Source organism: Oncorhynchus masou, chromosome 32 (assembly GCF_036934945.1).
Source record: "Oncorhynchus masou masou isolate Uvic2021 chromosome 32, UVic_Omas_1.1, whole genome shotgun sequence".
NCBI classification, from domain to species: domain Eukaryota; kingdom Metazoa; phylum Chordata; class Actinopteri; order Salmoniformes; family Salmonidae; genus Oncorhynchus; species Oncorhynchus masou.
The window spans coordinates 47,681,964-47,709,159 of record NC_088243.1 but is presented as its reverse complement, the minus strand read 5'-3'; the positions used below and the strand labels follow the sequence as shown (position 1 = coordinate 47,709,159).

The 27,196-nt window shown below is 41.1% G+C and overlaps 1 protein-coding gene across 1 annotated transcript in view; it reads left to right on the top strand.

The window, feature by feature from the left end:
* LOC135526149 (ALK tyrosine kinase receptor-like) overlaps positions 1-27,196 on the top strand; it is a 759,574-nt gene that overhangs the window by 656,264 nt on the left and 76,114 nt on the right. Inside the window, 2 exon segments of the mRNA XM_064954281.1 lie at positions 9,010-9,144; positions 25,829-25,994. Coding sequence (XP_064810353.1) covers positions 9,010-9,144; positions 25,829-25,994 — 301 coding nt within the window.

Sequence of the window (27,196 nt, the reverse complement as noted above, 5' to 3'; positions counted from 1 at the left end):
CCATCGAACACGTTTGAGATTAAATTTAACACCAACTGCAAGCCAGGCCTGATCTGCCAACATCAGTGCCTGATCTTACTAATTATCTTGTGACTGAATGGAAGCAAGTCCCGCAGCAATGTTCCAACATCTTTCCAGAAGAGTGGAGGCTGTTATAGCAGAAAAGGGGGGATCATTCCATTTTGATGTCCATGATTTTGGAATGAAATTTTCAACGAGCAGGTGTCCACATACCTTGGTCAAGTAGTGTATTTTAAAAGGTCAATAGCTCCAAATTCCAATGACTGAAAAACCTCAAACTCCTTATAAATTGTAAAATTTCATATACAAATACGGAACGCATTTAATGAGACAGCTAAAATATATATTGTCCCATTTACATTGTGTAATTTGTTGACAGTCTCTTACTAGCCCCAGGGATAGGCTATCCAATGTCAAACCAATTTTGCCACAGTCCCACATGAGCCGGCTGAAGGTAATTGGCAAAAGAAGTTGGCTAGCACTAGCTTGCCTAGGTGACTTCAAGACACAAGACAGAGTTAAGCTGTTTCAAGTTATCTAAAAGTGTGTGTTCGTGTAATTGTGTACTGTTTTGACAGAGTGAATGTACTGTAACGGCGTTCTTCGTTTGTTGAATGAGAGTCGAACCGAAATGCTGCGTGGTGGTTACTCATGTTTTTAATGAAGAAAAACGGAACGATACATGAAATAACTAATAAATACAAAAAACAACAAACGGAACGTGAAACCTATTACAGCCTATCTGGTGAACACTACACAGAGACAGGAACAATCACCCACAAAATACACAGTGAAACCCAGGCTAACTAAATACGGTTCCCTATCAGAGACAACAAGAATCACCTGACTCTGATTGAGAACCGCTTCAGGCAGCCAAACCTAAACTAAACACACCCCTAATCAACCACAATCCCAATGCCTACAAAAACCCCAATACGACAACACAATAACATAAACCAATGTCACACCCTGGCCTGACCAACTAATTAACTAAAACACAAAATACTAAGACCAAGGCCTGACAGAACCCCCCCCCCCTAAGGTGCGGACTCCCGGACGCACCTCAAAACCATAGGGAGGGTCCGGGTGGGCGTCTGTCCATGGTGGCGGTTCCGGCTCGGGACGTGGACCCCACTCCATAAATGTCATAGTTCCTCCCCTTCGCGTCCTGGGATAATTCACCCTCGCCGCCGACCATGGCCTAATAATCCTCACCCAGAACCCCACTGAACTGAGGAGTAGCTCGTGACTGAGGGGCAGCTCGTGACTGAGGGGCAGCTCGTGACTGAGGGGCAGCTCGTGACTGAGGGGCAGCTCGGGACTGAGGGGAAGCTCGGGACTGAGGGGCAGCTCGGGACTGAGGGGCAGCCCAGCACTGAGAGGAAGCCCAGCCAGGCAGTTGAATCCGGCAGATCCTGGCTGGCTGGCAGTTCTGGCAGATCCTGCCTGACTGGCGGATCTGGAAGAGTCTGGTTGACTAGCAGATCTGGAAGAGTCTGGTTGACTAGCAGATCTGGAAGAGTCTGGCTGACTGGCGGATCTGGAAGAGTCTGGCTGACTGGCGGATCTGGAAGAGTCTGGCTGAATGGCGGATCCTGGCAGACTGACGGCTCTGGCTGCTTAATGCTGACTGACGGCTCTGGCTGCTCCATGCTGACTGGCGGCTCTGGCTGCTCCATGCTGACTGGCGGCTCTGGCTGCTCCATGCAGATTGACAGCTCTGGCGGCTTCTTGCACACTGACAGCTCTGACTGTTCCATGCAGACTAACAGCTCTGGCAGCTCCATGCAGACTGGCAGCTCCATGCAGACTGGCAGCTCTGGCTGCTCCATGCAGACTGGCAGCTCCATGCAGACTGGCAGCTCTGGCTGCTCCATGCAGACTGGCAGCTCTGGCTGCTCCGAACAGCTCCGGCAGCGCTGTAGAGGAGGAAGGCTCTAGAAGCGTTGAACAGGCGGGAGACTCCGACAGCGCAGGAGAGGAGAAAGGCTCTGATAGCGCTGAACAGACAGGAGACTCCAGCAGCGCTGTAGAGGAAGGCTCTAGAATCGCTGAACAGGCGGGAGGCTCCGGCAGCGCAGAAGAGGAGAAAGGTTCCGACAGCGCAAGAGAGGCGAGGCGCACTGTAGGCCTGATGCGTGGTGCTGGCACTGGTGGTATTGGGCCGAGGACACGCACAGGAAGCCTGGTGCGGGGAGCTGCTACCGGAGGGCTGGGGTGTGGAGGTGGTACTGGATAGACTGGACCGTGCAGGCGCACTGGAGCTCTTGAGCACCGAGCCTGCCCAACCTTACCCGGTTGAATACTCTCAGTCGCCCTGCCAGTGCGGCGAGGTGGAATAGCCCGCACTGGGCTATGTAGGCGAACCGGAGACACCGAGCGCAAGGCTGGTGCCATGTAAGCCGGCCCAAGGAGACGCACTGGGGACCAGATGCGTAGAGCCGGCTTCATGGCATTTGGCTCGACGCTCAATCTAGCCCGGCCAATACGCGGAGCTGAAATATACCGCACCGGGCTATGCACCCGCACTGGGGACACCGTGCGCACCACTGCATAACACGGTGCCTGCCCGGTCTCTCTAGCCCCCCGGTAAGCACAAGGAGTTTGCGCAGGTCTCCTACCTGGCGTAGCCATACTCCCTGTAAGTCCCCCCCCCAAGAAATTTTTGGGGCTGATTCCCGGGCTTCCATCCACGTCGCCTTGCTGCCTCCTCATACAGCGCCTCTCCGCTTTAGCCGCCTCCAGTTCCTCCTTGGGGCGGCGATATTCACCAGGCTGAGCCCAGGGTCCTTTTCCGTCCAGTTCTTCCTCCCATGTCCAATTCTCCAAGTGGTGCAGCCTCTCCCACTGAAGCTGCTTCTGTTGCCTCTTCTGTGGCTCCTGCCTGTTAACACGCTGCTCGGTCTGTGTGTGGTGGGTGATTCTGTAACGGCGTTCTTTGTTTATTGAATGAGAGTCGGACCGAAATGCAGCGTGGTGGTTACTCATGTTTTTAATGAAGAAAAACGGAACGATACATGAAATAACTAATAAATACAAAAAAAAACAAACGGAACGTGAAACCTATTACAGCCTATCTGGTGAACACTACACAGAGACAGGAACAATCACCCACGAAATACATAGTGAAACCCAGGCTAAGTAAATACGGTTCCCTATCAGAGACAACAAGAATCACCTGACTCTGATTGAGAACCGCTTCAGGCAGCCAAACCTAAACTAAACACACCCCTAATCAACCACAATCCCAATGCCTACAAAAACCCCAATACGACAACACAATAACATAAACCCATGTCACACCCTGGCCTGACCAACTAATTAACTAAAACACAAAATACTAAGACCAAGGCGTGACATGTACAAACGCTTGCCACGTGCAAACACAAACACAAGAGACACCCACATTAAGCCACCCCTCAAGGCTTTGTTTGGCTTCGGCCTCTTAAATTATTTGCCTCGTTTTTTTTGGCTTCGGCCTCTTAATGACCAAGCCAAAAAAAAGCCAATAATTAAGCATAAAATCACTATGTTGTCGATATTACTAAAAATATTATCTTAATTATTAACTGTTTATGTTGACCTGACAATCAAAATGGATGTCTTTCCCATTTTTTCCATCAGGGTTTGGGTCTTAAGTAGAATTTTACAGTCAGTCCATGGCTAAGATCGAAAGGCATGTACTGTACTCGAAGCAGTACGTACCGCACACAGCCATGGCGGGAGCCTCTTGCCATATTATGATGAACGAGAGCAGTTCAGCTCAAGGAGGTAGTGATGGCAGAGCCAGGTCAGGGGAACCGAGGGGGGAGGGTGTTTTTAGGAGATTATTAAAGAGACAAAAAGGAAAGGTAGCCATTTTTACAGTGTCTCATAATGCCTGTGGAACGATGCGTGGAGGAAAGTGGATTATCTGTTTTTTTGGCGAGCCGGCAAGAGCTGGCAAGCCGACATGATGTGGGGAACAAATGGGGCCTGTCATCATAATTAAGAAACATGCAGTTGGCTCTCAACTTGATATTCAGATGAGCTAGTCCCAAACAGAGTCCTCGATACATTTTCCAGAGATGGATAGATTATGTATCTGGAACAGAAAGGCGCTGTTCTTTCAGAAGCTGCTCGGTGGTAAGTAATAAAAAGGACCAACTTTAAAGGAAGTTGTCTAAATTAGTGGCATTATGTTGGAAGAAAGGGCCAGCCCTACTTCATTCTTCATTTTAAAAGGCAACTGATTGACCATCTTGAGCCAAAGCAGAAATGTTTTTGATATCATAAGCTCGTTCCAGTTTTTAACTCTGCAAGACATTTAATATAGAACAAAATGCCCACTACTCTAGCAGTGCCTTCACTGCTAGAAGAAAAGGTGTGAAATAGAACCAAAAAGGGTTCTAGGGCTAGCTTCATATATGGCCCTGCAAAAGGCTCTATCTAGACCTGCAAAGCACCCTTTTTAGCAGTATACTATAACCCATTGGTGAGTTGATGACTATGGACACTGGTCTCCTGAAGGACAATCAATCAAGTGTATTTATTAAGTGATTTTTACAGCAGTTGTCACAAAGTGCTTATACAGAAACCCTGCATAAAACCCCAACGAGTAAGCAATGCAGCTATAGAAGCACAGTGGCTAGGAAATACTCCCAAGAAAGCCAGGAACCTAGGAAGAAACCTAGAGAGGAGCCAGGCTCTGAGGGGTGGTCAGTCCTCTTCTGACTCTGCCTGATAAAGATTATAAGAGTACATGGCCAGATCGTTCTTCAAGTTGTTCTAACCTTCATAGATGAACAGCAGGGTCGTCAAATAATAGCCACATACAGTGGCAAGAAAAAGTATGTGAACCCTTTGGAATTACCTGGATTTCTGCATACAATTGTCATAAAATTTGATCTGATCTCGATCTAAGTCACAACAATGGACAAACACAGTGTGCTTAAACTAATAACACAACTTATTGTATTTTTCTTCTCTATATTGAATATATAATTTAAATATTCACAGTGTAGGTTGGAAAAAGTATGTGAACCCCTATGCTAAGGACTTCTCCAAAAGCTAATTGGAGTCAGGAGTCAGCTAACCTGGAGTTCAGTCAATGAGACAAAATTGAAGATGCTGGTTAGAGATGCCCTGCCCTTTTCAGGGTTTACTAGAAGTGGTGGGTAGGGGTTAGGCGCAGAGAGCAGAGGGTTCAGGGAAATGTAATTATGTATTCTCTGGCACAAACGGTCACGCCAAATTACAGGGCACATAACACTGACTAGCCCAAACACAGACAAGCAGTCCGGAGAAAACAAAACGAAAACACATCCACAATCAACACAGTAACAAATAATCCCGCACAAAGCTAAGCGGGCCTAACAGGTTTCAGTAGACAAAAATCAAGAAACACAAAAATGAACATGTGCAACTAATAAGACTATACTAACAGAAAAGGAAAAAGGGATCGGTGGCGGTTACTTGACCGGCGACGACGACCGCCGAGCACCGCCCGAACAGGCAGGGGAGTCACCTTCGGTGGGAGTCGTGACAGCCCTGTTAAAAATTATTCACAAAATTTGTGTTTGCTATTTACAAGAAGTATTGCCAGATGTGAACCATGCCTCGAACAAAAGATATTTCAGCAGACCTAAGATTAAGAAGTGTTGACTTGCATGAAGCTTTAAAGGGTTACAAAGGGATCTCTAAAAGCCTTGATGTTCATCAGTCCACGGTAAGACAAATTGTCTATAAATTGAGATAGTTCAGCACTGTTGCTACTCTCCCTAGGAGCGGCCATCTTGCAAAGTTGACTGCAAGAGCACAGTGCAGAGTGCTCAATGAGATTAAGAAGAATCCTAGTGTCAGCTAGACTTATAGAAATCTTTCAAACATGCTAACATCTCTGTCGACAAGTCTACCATACGTAAAACACTAAACAATAATGGTGTTCATGGGAGGACACCACGGAAGAACCCATTGCTGTCCAAAAACAACTTGGCTGCATGTCTGAAGTTCGCAAAGGGGCACCTGGATGTTCCAAAAATATTCTGGGGACAGATGAAACTACAGGTTGCGTTGTTTGGAAGGAACACACAACACTATGTGTGGAGAAAAAAAAGAACAGCACACCAACATCAAAAACCTCATCCCAACTGTAAAGTATGGTGGAGGGAGTGTCATGGTTTGGGACTGCTTTCCCGCCTCAGTGCCTGGACAGCTTGCTATCGTCGACAGAAAAATGAATTCCCAAGTTTATCAAGACATTTTGCAGGAGAATGTAAGGCTATCTGTCCACCAATTGTAGCTCAACAGAAGTTGGGTGATGCAACAGGACAACGACCCAAAACACAGAAGAAAAATCAACAACAGAATGGCTTCAACCGAAGGAAATATGCCTTCTGGAGTGGCTCAGTCAGAGTCCTGACCCCCACCCAATTGAGATGCTGTGGCATGACCTCAAGATAGCGGTTCGACACCAGACATCCCAAGAATATTGCTGAACTGAAACAGTTTTGTAAAGAGGAATGGTCCAAAATTCCACCTGACCGGTGTGCAGGTCTAATTCGCAAATACAGAAAATGTTTGGTTGAGATTTTTGCTTCTAAAGGAGGGTCAACCAGTTATTAAATCCAAGGGTTCACATACGTTTTCCACTCTGTGAATATTTATACGGTGTGTTCAAGAAAGACACTAAAAATAATACATGTTTGTGTGTTATTAGTTTAAGCAGACTGTGTTTGTCTATTGTTGTGACTTAGATGAAGATCAAATGTTATGACCAATTTATGCAAAAATCTCGGTAATTCCAAAGGGTTCATTAACTTTTTCTTGCCACTGTAGGTTATAGAGGGTGCAACAGGTCAGCACTTCAGGAGCAAATGTCAGTTGGCATTTCATGCTATAGCTGAGCATTCAGAGGGTGACAGAGGGTGACAGAGGGTGACAGACAGACAGACAGACAGACAGACAGACAGACAGACAGACAGACAGACAGACAGACAGACAGACAGACAGACACATGCACCCACGCACGCTTGCACACACGCACACATTTACACTGGCCTGGGAAGAGCTGCAGTGGACAGGTGAGGGGGAGCACATGTGGAAGCTTGCACTGCTTTATTTATCAATTTAATTCATTAATTGAATTCAACTATTTCCTGAATGGACAGATTGCATGAAATTTACACCAGAGTGTGTATGGCCCAGTACATCACTGGGGCAAAGCCTCCTGCCATCCAGGAGCAGACAGTGCTGCTACTCGCTGTTTATCATCTATTATCTATGCATAGTCACTTTACCCTACATGTACATATTACCTCGATAACCTCGACTAACCAGTAGCCCCGCACATTGACTTGGTACCGGTACCCTCTCTATATAGCTTAGTTATTGTTATTTTATTGTTGCTCTTTTATTTTTTACTTTAGTTAATTTAGTAAATATTCTTAAATTGGAGTTGTCTATATCTTTTGCTTTACAATTATTTTTCTTAAAACTGCATTGTTGGTTAAGGTCTTGTAAGTAAGCATTTCACGGTAAGGTCTACACCTATTGTATTTGGCGCATGCGACAAATAAAATGTAATTTGACAATTTACAGGACATTTGTCTACTAACTGAGTTTTTGTAATTATTTCTGATCATGGTCAAACAACATTTTGTGGCTTTTCAGTGGAAATTATTGGATTTGTGAGAAATGTGCAAAGGTGAGACATCCGGAATGCTCGTGAAATTCTAATTTAGACATCCGACAGTCCCTTTAATGGACAAAATGTCACAGTTGCTCAAAGAGTATGTTCACATGTGAGTGACAGAGGCAGGTATGATATAACCTGGATATTAACATTTGAATGGATCTCACGTGGATATGACAAGGATTCCGACAATAGTCTGACGCAGTCGCACAACTGACACTGACATTGTGTTCTTGGGAGCTGTTCTTCAAACTTTTTTAATGGAGAATTTCAATGGTTTAGAACACTATTAACCACATTGGTTTCCACTGCTGGCAACAATACCGTGAAATTGCAATCACTATATCAGCATTTTGTCAGTGACTCAATGATCATACATTTTTTTTAACCTTTTTTGTACGGTTGGTTCGTTGTATAATTTCTTGAGGAACGTCAAAACTCTTACAATCAGATTGGCTATTTCTATCTTGCCTTTCCCGTTTCTCTGCTGCTGATTGGGGAACAGACCAATCAGAGACTGGGATTTACACCCGGCCCTTGCAGCTGATTATTGGGAAGAGTGTTATTCTTTTTCCCACTGCACCCTAGTCTGTGTGGGTTTTAACCAGAAGTCCAGTATGCAGTCCCATATCATCATAGCCCTCCTCACAGGCCCAATTCACAGCCTCTGCAAGGTCTAGTAATTAATGTCCAGAGTAGCAATACCTAATCAACATCCCTTTTACCTGGGAGATGTATTTGTAGGTTAGCAATTGAGGGGGAAAAGATCAAGGCACTTGTGAGCTTTATGATCTAAGGCCTTGTGGTAGGTTGAGGTGGTTGGTCTGTCCATATGCTTTATTGGGTTGAGCTGGTGGTATGAAATCCCCGGATCCAATGTACTTACCCACCAAGGGATGGAGGAAGATGGGAAGGAGTTGGATGTAAGCACCCCCAACCTTTCCCACCACCACCACCAGTATATCCAACTCTATTGGTCTTGAGGTAAGAGTGCCCCCTATTGGACAAACCAACACCATGCAACTTCAGATTGGGGTTATCCAGCCAAGTATTCACCAAGCTTAAACCTGGGCCATGTTCATTCGGGCTCAAAACTACAAATGTTTAAAATGTTTAACAATGGAAATGAAAATGAGTGTTTCTTATTGGACAAGTACAGGTAGTCCTCATCTGTCTCAGTTTGCTTTCTTTGGTTTATGGTCCCTAATGAACACAACCCTGCTTATCTCCAACTGTTTGGAAATTAAGAGAGCTGTGCAAAGGCATGGTAAGCAAAGAATGTCACTAAGTTGTTATTTGTCTGTTTTTCTCCTCAGCCAATGGTGAATTTCCTCCAACGGTAACCAGCACCACTAAACTGCCATTGAAACCAACCAATCCGAACGTTAAAACAACCACCCCGTCCAATGGAAACTCAAGAACATTGTCAGACCTTCCTACTCCAACTGACTGTAAGTGTCCATCTGTTGTTGTATAGTTGTGAGTGTCTCAGGCGTAGGCGCTGTATTTGTAATATACAGAAAAGCAGTCTGAGAGGGAAGATTATACATTTTTATCTCTGAATCTCAAGTTAGAACAATGTTCTCCACTCCCACACATAAAGACACTCTCTCCTCTCTCCATTCTCCTCTCGTGACACACACACACTAACACGCAACCTAACACACAGACCCACACACAGTTACCCAGGCAGTCTATTAACACTCACTCCACACATATTATAAAAAAGGCACACTTGCTTTTACCTCAAACAAAGTAAGTGCGCCACCTACCGGATTCATCCATGTAATTACGTGTGTAACGGTAGGTCTCATTTATGGGTCAAATGGAGCAGGACGGACAGTTTTGAAGTGCAAAACGCTCAAATTTGCCTCCAGAGAATGTCAATGTAGCTATTTTCACCGAGTTGACATTTTCCACCTTAGATTCTTCCAACCTCTACTGCATAAATTAACATTGTAAGCTGGAATTGGCACCTTTTAGAGAACTAGAGAAATGTTAAACAGCACGCAACAATGATTGACGTTTTCCAGGAGTATAGTCAAGGTAATCGTGTATTTTGACTCGTTGGTTTATCTTCGGGACTTACAGTACCTGTCAAAAGTTTGGACACACATTCTCATTCAAGGTTTTTATTTTTACTATTTTCTACATTGCAGAATAATAGTGAATACATTAAACTATGAAATAACACATATGGAATCATGTAGTAAATAAAAAAGTCTTAAAGAAATCAAAATATATTTATATTTGAGATACTTCAAAGAAACTTTCAACGTTCTTGAACTTTTCCGGATTGACTGACCTCCATGTCTTTAAGTAATGATGGACTGTCGTTTCTCTTTGCTTATTTGAGCTGTTCTTGCAATAATATGGACTTTTTCCAAATAGGCCTATCTTCTGTATACCACCCCTACCTTGTCACAACACAACTGACTGGCTCAAAGAAGCAAAGAAATTCCACAAATGAACTTTTAACAAGGCACACCTGTTAATTGATTTCCAGGTGACTACCTCATGAAGCTGGTTGAGAGAATGCCAAGAGTTTGCAAAGCTGTCATTAAGGCAAAGGGTGGCTACTTTGAAGAATCTCACATATAAAATATATTTTGATTTGTTTAACACTTTTTTGGTCACTTTACATCCAGTTCTTATACAGTACATGTGTAGTAACTTTGTGATTATTACAAAAGCAACATTGTTGTTACATAGGACTTTGGAAATAGCTTTATAATTGCCTAATAATTAATTTATTACATAAGTGGAATAAGGAACAGTCACTATCCCTTTTGTACAGTAGTTAAGGAAACTCATTGCCATGCAATTAAAATGCAATGACTAGTATTATGTAACAACATGCTAATAAAATGTTGCTCCAAAAGTAATTACAGTTTTATTACACAGGCACAAGAAGTGTGTATTGTTAAGTGTTACTGAGAATGCTAACAGTAACAAAATATGTCTATTAAGTGTCGAACGGAAATTAAATATCATTGAATCAACATAAAATGCATTGCAGCTTTCGATATCAAAAGAGTCTTACAGTAGTTGAGCGGCACAATTTATTTATACTTATCTGTACAAAATTGGTTAATTGTTTTGACTTTATTATGTACACCTTGGGCAATGGACATTTAGGAGAATGGACATTTACATAATGTTCAGGTATAAATGTATTCTGTAGATCAAATAGGACTGTCGGATAGATCTAAATAGTATAGGTGAAAACCTACAGGACGGTAGCTCTTCTGGAACAGGGTTAGAGAGTCCTGGTATAGGTGATTGTGTGTGCTTATTTCATTCTATTTCTATCTTCATGAATTCAGTTCCAGATAGAACCCTGGTGTTTGTTGAAGGCAGCCAATCCAGTAGTTTCTGAAAAGTAGTCACTTTCTGAGATCTGTATTCAAGTAGTTTTGAAAAGTAATGTTTTTTTGGGATCTGTAAACAAATATTTGTAGTCACCTCCAAAGTAACTATTTGTTCCCTCAAAAAATAGTTACTTTCCACAAAGCATAGTTAAAATTATAGTTATTCCAGGTCTGTACCTTCCGGTGATTGTTTTCAATTAAAATGGTCAAAAATAAACAAAATGTGTTCTTAGCAAATAGTAATTTCTGAAGCAATAATTTTGTTAGGACTGTCTTGGAGTGGTTTGAGTGGGGAGGGGAAAACATAAAACTAGCTCTTACTGGCAGAGAGGCTTGGAATTCACTTTATTACTGGTCTATTAACTAATATTAACTAATATTGAGTTGCACTCCCTTTTGCCCTCAGAACAGCCACAATTCGTCAGGGCATGGAGTCTACAAGGTGTCTAAAACGTTCCACAGGGACGCTGGTCCATGTTGACTCCAATTCTTCACACAGTTGTGTCATGTTGGCTGGATGTCTTTTGTGTGATGGACCATTCTTGATACACATGGGAAACTGTTTAGTGTGAAAAACCCAGCAGCTTTGCAGTTCTTGACACAAACCGGTGCTCCTGGCACCTACTACCAGATCCCACTCAAAGGTACTTAAATATTTTGTCTTGACAATTCAATGGCACACATACACAATGGTCTCAAGGCTTTAAAAAATCCTGCCTTCTCACCTTCATCTACACAGATTGAAGTGGGTTTAAAACCTCTTGATACTACCCATCCCGGATCCGGTATCGTGAATACAGCCTCAGGCTTATTACCATAACGCAACATTAACGATTTCTGAAAATCGCAAATGAAATGAAATAAATATGCCTGCTCTCAAGCTTAGCCTTTTCTTAACAACACTGTCATCTCAGATTTTCAAAATATGCCTTTGAACAATAGCAAATCAAGCATTTGTGTAAGAGTATTGATAGCTAACGTAGCATTTAGCGTATCATTTAGCACGCAACATTTTCACAAAAAACAGAAAACCAATCAAATAAAATCATTTACCTTTGAAGAACTTCGGATGTTTTCAATGAGGAGACTCTCAGTTACATAGCAAATGTTCAGTTTTTCCTGAAAGATTCTTTGTGTAGGAGAAATCGCTCCGTTTTGTACATCACATTTGGCTACCGAAACGAAACGAAAATTCAGTCACCAAAACGTCAAACTTTTTCCAAATTAACTCCATAATATCGACCTGAAACATGGCAAACGTTGTTTAGAATCAATCCTCAAGGTGTTTTTTCACATATCTCTTCATTGATATGCCGTTCGTGGAAGCCTGCTTTCGTCTCAGAATCCCATGGAAAAATACCAGCAGCTGAAGATGACGCACCAATTTCGACGGAGGACACCGGGCGGACACCTGGCAAATGTAGTCTCTTATGGTCAATCTTCCAATGATATGCCTACAATTACGTCACAATGCTTCAGACACCTTGGGGAAACGATAGATAGGGCAGGCTCATTCCTGTCGCATTCACAGCCATATAAGGAGACAATGAAAAATAGAGCCTCAAAAATCCTGCTCATTTCCTGGTTGCAGTTTCATCTTGGTTTTGCCTGTAGCTTCTGTTCTGGGGCACTCACAGACAATATCTTTGCAGTTCTGGAAACGTCAGAGTGTTTTCCTTCCAAAGTTATCAATTATATGCATAGTCGAGCATCTTTTTGTGACAAAATATTGAGCTTAAAACGGGCACGTCTTTTCATCCAAAAATGAAATACTGCCCCTAGAGGTCCAAGAGGTTAACAAGTAACATCAAAATGGGATCATAGCTTTCACCTGGATTCACCTGGTCAGTCTATGTCATGGAAAGGGCAGGTGTTTTTAATGTTTTGTATACTCAGTGTATATAAAACACACAGAAATACAGTTTTTGACTCCACTGGGCCTTTAACATAGACAGGTTGGTTGTTTAGCAACAAATCCGACGTGTGCTTAAGTATGGGGAAAAACAGACGGGGTTGGCTTAGATTGTTGACAACATATAAGCTATATTTAGTTTCCAATGTTTATTGAAAACATTCATACATTTTCACAATGAGCCCTTGTTGTTGCTCAAATACACTGTTAAAGTTGTTAATTTCCAGTGGATTTTAGCCAAATTAGCGTAGACGTGACATCAGTCAAATCACCTCAAGATAAGCCATGGTATCAATAACAATATAAAACTAGCTGAATCAAGCCACCTACAATTCCCCACATGGCAGCTTCTTGTCATTGTTCTGGCCATCAGAATTACAATAACACACAGACCTCTGCCCCATTTGAAGCGTGAGCATCGTTTTTGTGACACTGTCAGCTAACCCGTCTATAGCAGTCAACTTATTTCCTGGTTTTTACCCCCCCCCCCCCCTATGTAGATGAAGATAATGATACCCAAGTATCAGAATTAACCAATAGGAAGCTATATGCAAATAACTTAAATGCATTTGAACTTCGGCAAGAGTCTGCATTGAAAAGATTCCCATGTCAAGGGAGATACCTGTTTGGCCAATCCCTAGCTGCTGGGCTCTCAGTCCTGGCCCGGGGGGGTCTGGCGCACTGTTGGTTGTTACTCTGGCCTTGGCCTAACACACCTGAAACCAATAATTCATGTTTCACTAAGATCCTAAAGTTGAGTGGGATGTGTTGGGTTGGGGTGCTGAAGGGTGGTAGACCCCTAGGGGCAGGACTGGGCGATCCAGCTATATTGTGTGCAAGTAAAAAGAGCTCTACAGTACTATTAGGCCTATGATATGAATTACAGTGCACTCCATAGTTATTGGGACAGTGAAGCATTTTTGTTTGGCTCTATACTTAAAATCAAACAATGACTATGAAGTTAAAGTGCAGACTGTCAGTTTTCATTTGAGGGTATTTTCATATTGGGGGAACCGTTTAGAAATGACAGCACTTTTTGTACATACCCCCCCCCCCAAAACTATTGGGACAAATTCACTTGTATGTGTATTAAAGTAGTAAAAGTGTCACGCCTTGGTCTTAGTATTTTGTGTTTTCGTTAATTAGTTGGTCAGGCCAGGGTGTGACATGGGTTTATGTTGTTGTATTTCGTATTGGGGTTTTGTAGTTATTGGGATTGCGGCTGAGTAGGGGTGTTGCATAGGCTTGGCTGCCTGAGGCGGTTCTCAATCAGAGTCAGGTGATTCTCGTTGTCTCTGATTGGGAACCGTATTTAGGTAGCCTGGGTTTCACTGTGTATTTCGTGGGTGATTGTTCCTGTCTCTGTGTAGTGTTCACCAGATAGGCTGTAATTAGTTTTCACGTTCCGTTTGTTGATTTGTATTTATTTAAGTTATTTCATGTATCGCTATCTTCTACATTAAAGACATGAGTAACCACCACGCTGCATTTCGGTCCGACTCTCTTTCAACAAACGAAGAACGCCGTTACAAAAGGATGAAGTATTCCGCTCCCACATTCATGACATGCAATAGCTTCATCAAGCTTGTGACTACATGTTTGTTGGATGCATTTGCTGTTTGTTTTGTTTGTGTGTCAGATAATTCTGTGCCTAGTAGAAATGAATAAAGGCTACATTTTTTTAAAATAGGCAAGTCAGTTAAGAACAAATTCTTATTTTCAATTTCGGGCTAGAAACAGTGGGTTAACTGCCTTGTTCAGGGGCAGAACAACTGATTTTCACCTTGTCAGCTCTGGGATAAAATCTTGCAACCTTTCTGTTACTAGTCCAATGCTCTAACCACTAGGCTACCTGCCACCCCAAGTAAAAAATATAGTTAATTAATTAATGAATGGTAAATAATGTATTGTGTCATTTTGGAGTCCCTTTTAATAAGAATATAATATGTTTCTAAATACTACATTAATGTGGATGATACCATAATTACGGATAATCCTAAATTAATGGTGAATAATGTTAAGTGAGAAAGTTTCAGACATACAAAAATCATACACCCAAGACATGTTAACCTCTCACCATCACAATAACATGGGAGGTTAGCATTTTTTTTTGGGGGGGGGGGCATGATATTTTTGTGTCTAACCTTTTTACTCATGATTATTCACAGTTCATTAAGGATTATCCATAATCATGGTAGCATCCACATTCACATATAAGTTTTTATTTGTATTTATTCAACTAGGCAAGTCTGCTAAGAACAAATCTTTATTTAGAAACATATTCTGGACCTAAAATAGTATTTTTTAACCACCAGCCACTGTGGCAGGTAGATTATAAAATCTACCAGCCACTCAGATTTTTTACTTGCCAAAACAAAATTATGAGTATGCTTTGTAATGTTTCTAAAACAATAAATGTATTACAAGTAAGTAGTAATGTAGTATATTGTTTAATTTAAAAATATCACAGATGAAACCAATGCCCCTTTAAGGACTGGTAACGTGACTCCTCGTGTTTGTGCCTGTGAGATTGAGAGTCTGACTAGTAGCAGAGTTGTCTTCTCTTCCCTAGCAGTTGAAACTCAAACATTGAAAAACAACCTAGCTTGTGAACAAAACAATGTAAATAGCCAAGAAACACAAGGACAAAGTCTCACTTCAGTAGACTTTTGTTTCAAGTAAATTAGACCAACTTTTATGCCTTTTATGCCTGTTCACAGCTCTTCAAAAAATGTTATTTCACTCAGATCTTTGGGTGGGCACAGTCCCCAGCCAGGTGGTATTTTAGCGCAAGGTGGGATAAGCTATATAGGAGTCTACATACTTTTGGTCATGTATTGTAGGTTTGAAGTCCTGGAGTGGGGGGAATGTATGTTGTGTGTGGGTGAATGAGGCTTTGAGTCTGGAGTGAAGGAGTTTGTTTGTGTCTGAGAGGGTGCTGATGAGATGTATAATCTGGAGTTGTGTCTCTGTTGGGGGTGATGGGCACAGGGGGTCTGGGAAAGGTTTGAGGGTGGAGGGCGGGGATGGGGTGGGGGAATGGGGATAGGGATATGGAGGTTAAGGTTAGGCTTAGGGTTAGGGTTACAATTAGGGTTAAGTTTAGGGTTAATAATGTTAGGGGTTTAGGGTTATGGTTATGTTAAGGGTTAGGGTTAGAGAAAGTAGGATTTTTAATTGGAATCAATTGTTTGGTCCCCAGGGTTTTGCAAGACCTTTCTCAGAACAGGTGCCCAAAATGAAAAAAGACCACCCCTGACCTTGAATTATTGTAGCGACTTTCATAATTCATATCTCGAAATTCATAACATACTAAATGCCTATAGTGAATATTTTTGTTGTTGTTGCATATGCTTATTTTTCCTGCAACAACACACTCATTAACAAGCTAGTTACATTGTCTCCTAATGACATTATTGACATTGAGAAAAAATGGTAGACCATCATTGACATTGATGAATCACATACATTTTGTAGTTAGCTAGCTAAAAAAATGTTTTACTGATTGTAATTCATCTTTAATGCTCTTAAATAATGATCTTCTAAATTATGATATATGGCTGGCTGGCTTAGTGTGAATATTTTTGCATATGGCTTTAATTAAGCTAGAGTCTAGACTATCTGTGCATAATTTGTAAATTGGGAGGTGCCAGAACAAAAGGTGAGCACGAGATGGGGGTGACTGAACACATGAGAAAAAAAATACATGTTTATAATAAAGCATTGCATGCATATCAGCACATGTGCATATTGGCATAGAGCAGTAGAGAAGAAGAGTTTACAGAAATCACACGTGGACCATTTTTAGGGGCCGAGGTCCGGGACGAATGTGACCTTTTATAAACGCATTTCATGCAATTCTACATAATTTTACATGACTGAAGACTTTGGCATAATCTAACTCACAAACAATCGAAATGACAGGCTAATTTGACACAACATATTGTATAATATGAGTAGGAAATTATAGTCCTAAAAAAGCTTTCCAGTTTCACTGACTCAATGCATTCATGTTAAAAGCCTACCTCTCTCTTGTTTTACTTTGTATAGGCCTATTTTAAAGTTGATAAAAACAAATATTACGATAACCTACCGAAGCAGACAGATTAGTCTTCTCTTTTCAGCGGGAGCCATTTGCTTTCCAAAGGTGGTATTTGAAATATTTCGAAAGTTCTGTTTTGTCTGCATGCTGTTCACTGAGAGGGCTACACAATCCACAGCTAGGCAATTTTTTTAAAGAAGCTATAGATCCTTTGTAGGCCTACATATGGTGTGGAGGACTATTCTGAATTGAGGGCAGTGGGTTCAGAACAACAACAAAAAACATGTGAGGGCAAAGGGGCAGGTGCTCAAGCACAGGTAGACCCCAAACTGGCATGTGCCAGTTTGTCCCCACAAGGACAGTAAAACCAGTGTGTGTGTGGGTGTGTGTGAGAGAAAGAGGGTGTTCATATGTGTGTGAGAAGGTGTGCATGTGGTGTGTGTAGACTGGCCATTTATGTGGCATACATGTGTTTGACAACAGCTGATAATCAGATTGAACCAATGGTGGGAATAAAAACAACATGTGTAGTAGACCTTACAGTGAAATTTTCATGTGTGCTCCGTCTCCGGCCTCTAGGTCATCAGGCTGCTCATTATCCCGCACACCTGTGTCCATCTTCACATGCACCAGTGCCTCATGACACTCACCTGGACTCCATCACCTCCTTGATTACCTTCCCTATATATGTCACAACCTTTGGTTCCTTCCCCAGGCGTTATTATTTCTGTTCATGTTTCAAGTCGGTGCGATGTTTGTGTTTCTTGTTTTGTTCATTTATTGATTAAATGTATTCACTTCCTGAACTTGCTTCCCAACTTTCAGCGTACATCGTTACAGAAATGCTTACTTACAAGCCCATAACTAACAATGCCATTTTAAGAAAATGAAGTGTTAAGTAAAAATAGATAAGGAAAAAATAAGTAACAAAACATTAAAGAGCAGTAGTAAAATAACAGTAACGAGGCTATGAACATGGGGTACCGGTACAGAGTCAATGTGTGGGGGCACTGGTTAGTCAAGGTTATTGAGGTAATATGCACATGTAGTATGTTGAGACTAGTATGTTTATTTCTTGGTTTACTGCACTCATTTTACTTAAGAGTACGTTCTAAATTGTATGTAGAGTGATTAGTTCACAGTATGCAGTTAAAGTGGGTACACTGGGGGCTTCACAGCTTCTTTATCTGGTTTGGTGGCAAGAAGACCAGCTTAAGAACCCATTTACTTTTACTCGATAGTTTAGAGTCCTTGTGTCACGCTCGTCGAAATGATGAGACCAATGCGCAGCGTGAACAGAGTTCCACATTTTTTTTAATCAGCAAAACAACCAAACGAAACGTGACGCTACTAGTGTGCACACAGGCACCTAACTGTAGACAAGATCCCACACCAGAAAGTTGGAAAAAGGGCAGCCTAAATATGATCCCCAATCAGAGACAATGATTAACAGCTGTCTCTGATTGGGAACCATATCAGGCCAACATAGAAATACAAAACCCCCTAGACCTACAACAACCCTAGACATACAAAACCCTAGACATGCAACACTGGAGTACCTACCTTAGTCTCACTCTGACCTAACCAAAATATATAGAAAACAGAGATATCTAAGGTCAGGGCGTGACACCTTGCCCCTCTAACCTCAGATTCATGTCTGTTTTTGGGGCTGGTGTTGACAGGTGGGGGAGATATCTAAATGACAATTTAGATCCCAAGTCTGGGATTTATTCCAACGCAGATCTGGATACAACGAGATACTTTTAAAAGCAATTGCACAGATGTTTGTGGAGATTGCGCTCACTGTAAACGCAGCAAATATTGACTCAAGCATAAATCTCCTTTACTGTAAATGTCACTCGCCGTTCTGGTCGTTTATCTGTGTTTTTTTTAAATCACAGCCCAAGTCTCTTGTCAGCAATGATGCCACTGGGCCCACAAGAGGGCATGTCCACTTAGGGATTAAAAATTGTGATTGTTTGCACAAAAAAGTGATCAAATACATGTCATTAGCATTATTTGATAGATTATGGTATTTGCAACATTTCATTGATTTCGAAAATCTCAATGGGTAAAATTAATAGAATTGTTTTTCCTATAGCTCCAAGATGGCAGAGTTATCAACAAAAACCCTTCAGCTGACAGTGGTACCTCCCTAACAGGCCTAAACCATTACAGTCACACCAAGAGTTCTAATTAATTGTCCTTCAATTCAGCGAAACACACTGGCTATACATACATATTCAAATTCATAATGGGTGACAATGTAAAACAGGACTGTAGTAGCATAATGACTTTGACTTTCACTTGGCACCTTGTGATTGATCCACATAAATCAAATGAGTCTGAAGCAACAGCAAACACTAGCTGTGCTATATATCTTTCTTTACTTACTAGTCAGTTCAAGCCTGGTTAAACCAGACAGAACACTCACTCACCATTGTTTCACTTCACATCAGTGAAACATAGCAAAATCAGTTTGAATGTCAGGCTAAATTCTACAAATTGAGTCACTCGAAACTGTCCTGGCTCCCTAGGCGCCGTTCCCATCGTTCCCCCAAATCAGGCTTTAGTTACTCAATCAGTGTTAAATCCAGTCACGTCCATCTGACAAAAGTAATCTCATGCTAATCTGTGCTGAAAATAACTCCCATTAGCAACAAATGCCTGGGATTACCAAATGAGGAGACATGTTTGTCACCTGGCAAAGCGTGGCTGTCAGAAGAAACAACTTGTATCTCCAAAACTGAAACTCTTCAGGAACTGGAAAAAAAAATCCATATTACCATTCACCAAAATACAAAAACAAAACTTCAGAATACATTTGGAACGCATGTTCTTGGTCCGATTCATGACATTTTCAAAGCAGGGGAGACTAGGGGCAATTGTAAAATGTTTTGTTGTTTACTCTGTTGCTCAGAGACCACTTGAACTATGCCAGTACTTTTTTTTGTCTCCTAATCATGCATATCATGTAAAGATCTGTACATAAGACGGTCAGATCACAATATTTGACTTAACTTCCTGTTAGGAATTATCATATTATCATAGACATATGTATTGATTTTGCAATAAATATAATTATGTCTATGTAAGTGGAACCGGTGCTATACTGCACCACTGTAACTCTGCGTTGTGTGTGGTTGATTGAGACTATAGAGGTGGACTTTGGAGATCAGGTAGTTTTAATCAAGCAGAATTCACTCTCTGCATCCTGCATCTGCATCCAAAAGAAAAGAAAACATTTGGTGAGCACATGTGTTCTGAGAATCGTTGCCTCTTTCACTCATAGTGCATCAAAATTATTTTTGAATACAAAAATTAGTACAGCTTCTCCTTATTATGCATCAACACATAACATATATTTTAAATAGATGAAACCACATACCTGCATCCAAAAGAAAATAAAACATTTGTAGAGCACATATGTTCAGCGAATTGCCGCCTCTTTCTACAAAAGATGCACAATAGGAGGAACTGGGATCATTCAAGGAGCTGGCCTTCGTTCACACATACAATAGCCTGCTAATACCTTAGCTAGCTATTAACCACATGTTGAATTCAGAATTTTGATATCATCCTAAAAAGTACAATTACATCTTAACAATACCATCCACTTATGAGTAACCTCTAAAAGTACAACATTATTCAGGAACAACACACGGTGTGTATGACTTTGTGCTTAAAAGAATCAAACTTTTCTAAAGATGACAGAAAAAGCGGGCCTACCTCTCATAGTGCATCAAAATGATTTGAGCATGGAGGGCAAAACATAAGTACACACTCCCCAACTCCCAGGACACAGGCATGATAACAAATCAACATGACATATTAATATATGAACCTGGTGAAATTCACACAGTACTTTAACAACTGTTACATAAGTAACCTATATTTACAGTAACACCCCTGTTTGCGCATGGCCATTCGGTTCCTCTCAAAACATGTGAATAGTCTGATTGTGCCCAAATAATACCTGTTTACAACTTCCTTAGCACTCTACATGACACCAAGGCTATTTAAAGTTAGTTTTTGTGTAATTCATGTAAAAATTCTAAAATCATAAAGTTATTTTCATAATTCGGCTGCTTGGCTCAGGTAAATTTTAAAATGTTACAATTGACCCCAACCCAGCAGCCATGACAAAATCTCATGTGCTTCGCATGAGATAACAATGAAATTCAATCATGTCAATGTTTAGCCAAAATATGTTGACGAAAAGTATCCTATCCTAGTTTGAATTCTTGTACATTAATTTTAATGCTCAGGAGAGTATAAGAAAAAATACAGCAGTGGAAAAAACTACTTTCACCCCTAAAAAAACAAACATTTGTCCATAAAACATGCAAATAGTGAGATACTTGGCTGAAACTATTCAAGCAGGGAGAGAACCCAAATGGTACCCGATTCAGGAAACTAGGCATATGTCGCAAGGCCCAACTTTACAGGAGAGGCTTTTGAACGTTTTTGGTAGAAATGCCTTCTCAAACATGTGAACTTTCATGTGCCTTAATATCAAACTTGTATGTCATCTGTAATTCTGAATACAATTGTTAAATTCCAAGCCTAGTTGGTTTAGCCACAGAAAAAGGCAGCAACCTTCCCGCTAGCTATGATTGGCTGAGTTAATGAGTGGGCTGGACATGCCGAGAGATGAGTTTGGTGCAGTGTAGCATCTTGTCTATAAAATGAGCTGTTCATAATGCATAGATAGTCCTTTCTGCTGCAGTTTGTTTGAAAGATATAACGTTATCCATGAAGAACTGCAAATATGTTGCTACTGCTCTCAATAACATTGGTGCCCTGAGTTTATCAGGTGCTATCGACAAAGGTCAGTGGGAAAAACCTGTGATGGACTACTTTTTTGGACGACAAATGCTGACTCTCTCACTCTGAAAAGAACACATTTTGAAATCAGTGGAACACAACGGGCCAAACAAGCTGTGCAAACTAAACGGAAACACAGGATGTCTGGATAATGGGGTTGCAGTCTGCCATGAAGCTTTCATCCATGTATACAGGTAAGAATCAAGCTACAGATTCAGATATCATACTTTTCTAATTTTGTCAGAAAGTTGTTTTCATTGCAAGCTAAAGCTTACTGTTAGCTAGCCAGCTGGAGTTCGATGGCTGGCTTGCTAACTAACATTAAAACTAAGGTTATTTGGTTAACTTTAGCTTGCTATGACAATCGGTTTGTATTGCTAGTAACGTTACTCTATGGATTTGGATTATAGTTCATTTTTTTAGCTAGCTACTCTAATCCAAAAGTCGTACAGTCATCAACAAGAGAGTTAGCACAAGCAAGCAAAGCCAGCAGCGCTGTCAAATGCATGCACCATGTCTTCACCAAATACGGAGATTGGAAAACACATTTGGACCTGAATTTTGATAACTGCAGTGGCCAAAACAAGAACAAGTTTGTGCTCTGGTATTGTGTCTGGTGAACCATTCACAAGCTCCACCACAATCTGGACATTCACATCACAGGCCACTCCAAGTTTGCCCCCGACTGATGCTTTGGCCTTATCAAGCAGCGCTTCAGAATGACCAGAGTGAACACTTTGTCGAAGATTTCTGGTGTTGTGACCGACAGCACTGTGATGGGGGTAAACATCCCACAGCTGGTTGGACTGGAGGATGGTACGGTGCTAGTGGATAGCTATGGCTGACAGCAACACCTGACTCTGTACCTCAGGCTCGCTGCCACAGATCAAGCAGCACCAGCACTTCGGGTAAAAAATAATTTTAATTGTATGAGGTTATTCTTATCTAAACTTGGGAGGTGAATTGATGTTGTGCAAGGTTGTAATGTCTTCTGATTTTTTTATTCCCTGTTTTACAGCTTCGATGCTCTGGAGCCTGGTGTTGCTGCACTATGCTGACGTCCTTCCTCCCATAAATGGTCTCCTTGTAAAAGCACCACCTGGACTGGACACAGCTAGACAAACTATCTTTATGACAAGATCAGGGAGTTTTGCGACAAAGAGGCTATAGACATCACATGCCCTGCACCAGAGTCAAGGACAGGACATAAACAGGCTCTCCGAATATAGATTCCCTTGTTCATGCGTGGTTTGGACGGAGCAGTCATCGGCACTATCTGCAGTGCCTCTATTCACGACTCTCTCCTATCACACGTTGCTACTACAATAATTTTTTTATCCTACTGTTCAGCCACTTTACCCCTGATTGTATGCATATAACTACCTTGTCTATCACTGATATCGTTATTGATATTGTCTGATGTTGCTACTATGCAAGTAACCATTTGTCTGTACCGTTTACACCTTCTGTAGAGACCATCCACTTAGCAAGACTTAGCAAAATATTGATATATAAAATTAATATTGATGTGTGGTCGTAACATGATTTTGTGACATACCACAACAATATCATGTGACCGTATCAAGTCTCCACCCCATAAATATATGGCGCTTCACTCAGATTTCAACTCAGGTTGTATGGTCTTAACTTATGTATGGAATACTATGTGATAAGTGTGTGTGTAACAGTATATAAACTATGCTAATGTACTGGTGTGGGCAGTGGTGTAAAGTACTTAAGTAAAAATACTTTAAAGATCTACTTAAGTTGTTTTTTTGTGGTATCTGTACATTAATTTACTATTTATATTTTTGGCAACTTTTACTTCACTACATTCATAAAGAAAATAATGTACCTTTTACTCCATACATTTTCCTTGACACCCAAAAGTATTCATTACGTTATGACAGGAAAATTATCCAATAAATAAAAAATACAATTGTGCAGTCTGGTTTAATATAAGGAATTTGAAATGATTTATACTTTTACTCAAGTATAACAATTTAGTACTTTTCCCACCATTTGGATGTGGCTAGGGATTAAACAATTTATTTCACATGACCCATCAATTTAGACAAGTGTGTCTGGTTAAGCGTCATCTAATATTTAACAAATATTTTTTATCCGGACACTTTGTGTTTACCTGGATTTTTCCATATTGTAGGCTACTACCACTTTTAGTCTTAATCTTTACTACACTACTCACTGTTTAGCACAAGTGAATCCTTAAAAAGATGCGTGGGCCTGGCTTAAGAGGGTGTGAACAATGCTGAATGCGTGTAGACAAAGGAGAGCTCTCCAGTAGGTAACAAACATTCAAAGTCCCTTTTCTGAAAAGAGAGTTTACAAGTGTATCAACTTTCAAAGTATAAATACTTTTCCATTGTTCCTCAAAAATGCTGTATATGCTATTCAATTCTGTAGCTCTGAGTCTCTACTCTTTTCCAATGTAAAAAAAACTATTTCAAATGTTGCTACATACAGTGCCTTGCGAAAGTATTCAGCCCCCTTGAACTTTGCGACCTTTTGCCACATTTCAGGCTTCAAACATAAAGATATAAAACTGTATTTTTTTGTGAAGAATCAACAACAAGTGGGACACAATCATGAAGTGGAACGACATTTATTGGATATTTCAAACTTTTTTAACAAATCAAAAACTGAAAAATTGGGCATGCAAAATTATTACAAGGCACTGTATGACCCAATCCAGGTGGTGAGTCACAAATTGGAATGTACTGAGAGTTTCATTACTCTGGGTGAGTAAAATTCGATCTGGAGTGCCAGAGCGCTCGCAGTGTGCACTCTGGGCATTTGTAAATTCTGATGGAGCATTCAGAGCGCTTACTGGAAGTTCTGGCGTAGGGTTGATCTGGATTAGGGTTTGGGTTGAGGAGTAGGGTTGATCTGACCTCATAACGGCACAAATTCCAGACACAAATGAGAGAACACAGCACTGTGACCATTTTACTCCGCCCTAGCAGAGCTGGTTAGACTGCTTTCATGTTATCCAGAGTGTTTGTGACTGTAACTGTGCTGATGGTAACAATTAAATTACACTGCCTTGCAAAACTATTCATCCTCTTGGCATTTTTACTATTTTGTTGCATTACAACCTGTAATTAAAATATATTTTTATTTGGATTTCATTTAATGGACATATATAAAATAGTCCAAATTGGTGAAGTGAAATGAATAAAATAACTTGTTTCAAAAAATAATTTGTGAGTGGTGCACGCATATCTATTCACCCCCTTTGCTATGAAGCACCTAAATAAGATCTGGTGCAACCAACTACCTTCAGAAGTCACATAATTAGTTAAATAAAGTCCACCTGTGTGCAATCTAAGTGTCACATGATCTGTCACATGATCTCGGTATATATACGCCTGTTCTGAAAGGCCCCAGAGTCTGCAACACCACTAAACAAGGGGCCAAAAAAAAAAACCAGGTTGTAAGGCAAAAAATTGGGAAAATGCCGAGGGAGGTGAATACTTTTGCAAGCCACTGTACGTTTTTTTGCAGACATTTAATGACACCGGGTGTTGCGCATTCATGAATTCATAAATTATTCTGTACTCTGTCACACTCAGATGAGAGTAAAAATCATGTCAAAAAAGAAATTGACAAAAAGTGAATGTATAGTTTGGAAGTTTTCTTTGGACAGTGACAATAGCATTGAAATGTCTTACTGCAGTGAAACACGATGAAAATGCTTATTTCATTAATGCCATGAATAATCAGGACTCAGACAAGCAGGATGCAAAATTATTTCTGCCTTTTCAGTGTGTTGGGGTTTGATGATGTGATAGTATAGAGCAATGGAGTTGCTTGTTGAAGTGAAATAAAACATAAATGTGATGAGTTTCAACAGTGTGTATGTGTGCGCGAGTGTGCGAGTGCGTGTGTGTACATAATGTGTTCATATCTGTGTACGTGTCCATACGCAAATGTTGATGTATGTGTAACAATGTGTTTTACAGCAACGAAATGGGCCTTTCACACTTGTGGGGCAGTTGGTTCAGAGGGGCCCACCCCAACCCAGTGTACCAGCTCCTATCGGAACAGCAATGTCAATGTTAATGTGGCAACCAGAAGCCCATTCAAAGGCATCCAAATCTGGAGGGTACCAGAGACTGGCATCTACAGGTAAGACAACCGCTGACATTCTTAATAATAATACATTGTGTAAATATACAGTATGGTTCAAAAGTTTGGGGTCAGACCGAAATGTCCTTGTTTTTGAAAGAAAAGCCATTTTTTCTGTCCATTATAATAACATGAAATGGATCAGAAATACAGCGTAGACATTGTAAAGGACTATTTATTGCAGGAATTTAATTCCTCTGTTCTAATACCCAATCAAAATGAAACACTCTGTCAATTCATAAGGATTTGTAAGACCCTTATTTTATAGTAATGGACAGAGCCCGGTCTTAAAGTCAAATAGCAGCCTTTATTCACGAGAGTACTGAACACGATACAGGTTACCACAGGTTATAAACTGAAAATGACGTCATTAGTTCCAGTACCAACCAGTCTCTTTTCCCACCCTGGTACAAAGGCAGTATCTCAAGTCTTCCCACCTCGTCTCCCTACCAATTTAATATAATTTATGGCTGAGCCAAGGTTTTCCGGTGTAGATAAGCATTCTAGCCAGTCTGATTTAGTTCATTCATTTCTACCCAGGAACAGACCGTCATTGTTCTAATCCTTGATTCATTCACAAACATTATATTCAGTACTAAGATTAAGAAATAAAATTCATACATATACATTTACATTACATTTAAGTCATTTAGCAGACGCTCTTATCCAGAGCGACTTACAAATTGGTGAATTCACCTTCTGACATCCAGTGGAACAGCCACTTTACAATAGTGCATCTAAATCATTTAAGGGGGGGGGGGGGTGAGAAGGATTACTTTATCCTATCCTAGGTATTCCTTGAAGAGGTGGGGTTTCAGGTGTCTCCGGAAGGTGGTGACGTGAGAGAACTTGGGAAGGTTGAACACCAGACGGGCTGCGGCGTTCTGGATGAGTTGTAGGGGTTTAATGGCACAGGCAGGGAGCCCAGCCAACAGCGAGTTGCAGTAATCCAGACGGGAGATGACAAGTGCCTGGATTAGGACCTGCGCCGCTTCCTGTGTGAGGCAGGGTCGTACTCTGCGGATGTTGTAGAGCATGAACCTACAGGAACGGGCCACCGCCATGATGTTAGTTGAGAACGACAGGGTGTTGTCCAGGATCACGCCAAGGTTCTTAGCGCTCTGGGAGGAGGACACAATGGAGTTGTCAACCGTGATGGCGAGATCATGGAACGGGCAGTCCTTCCCCGGGAGGAAGAGCAG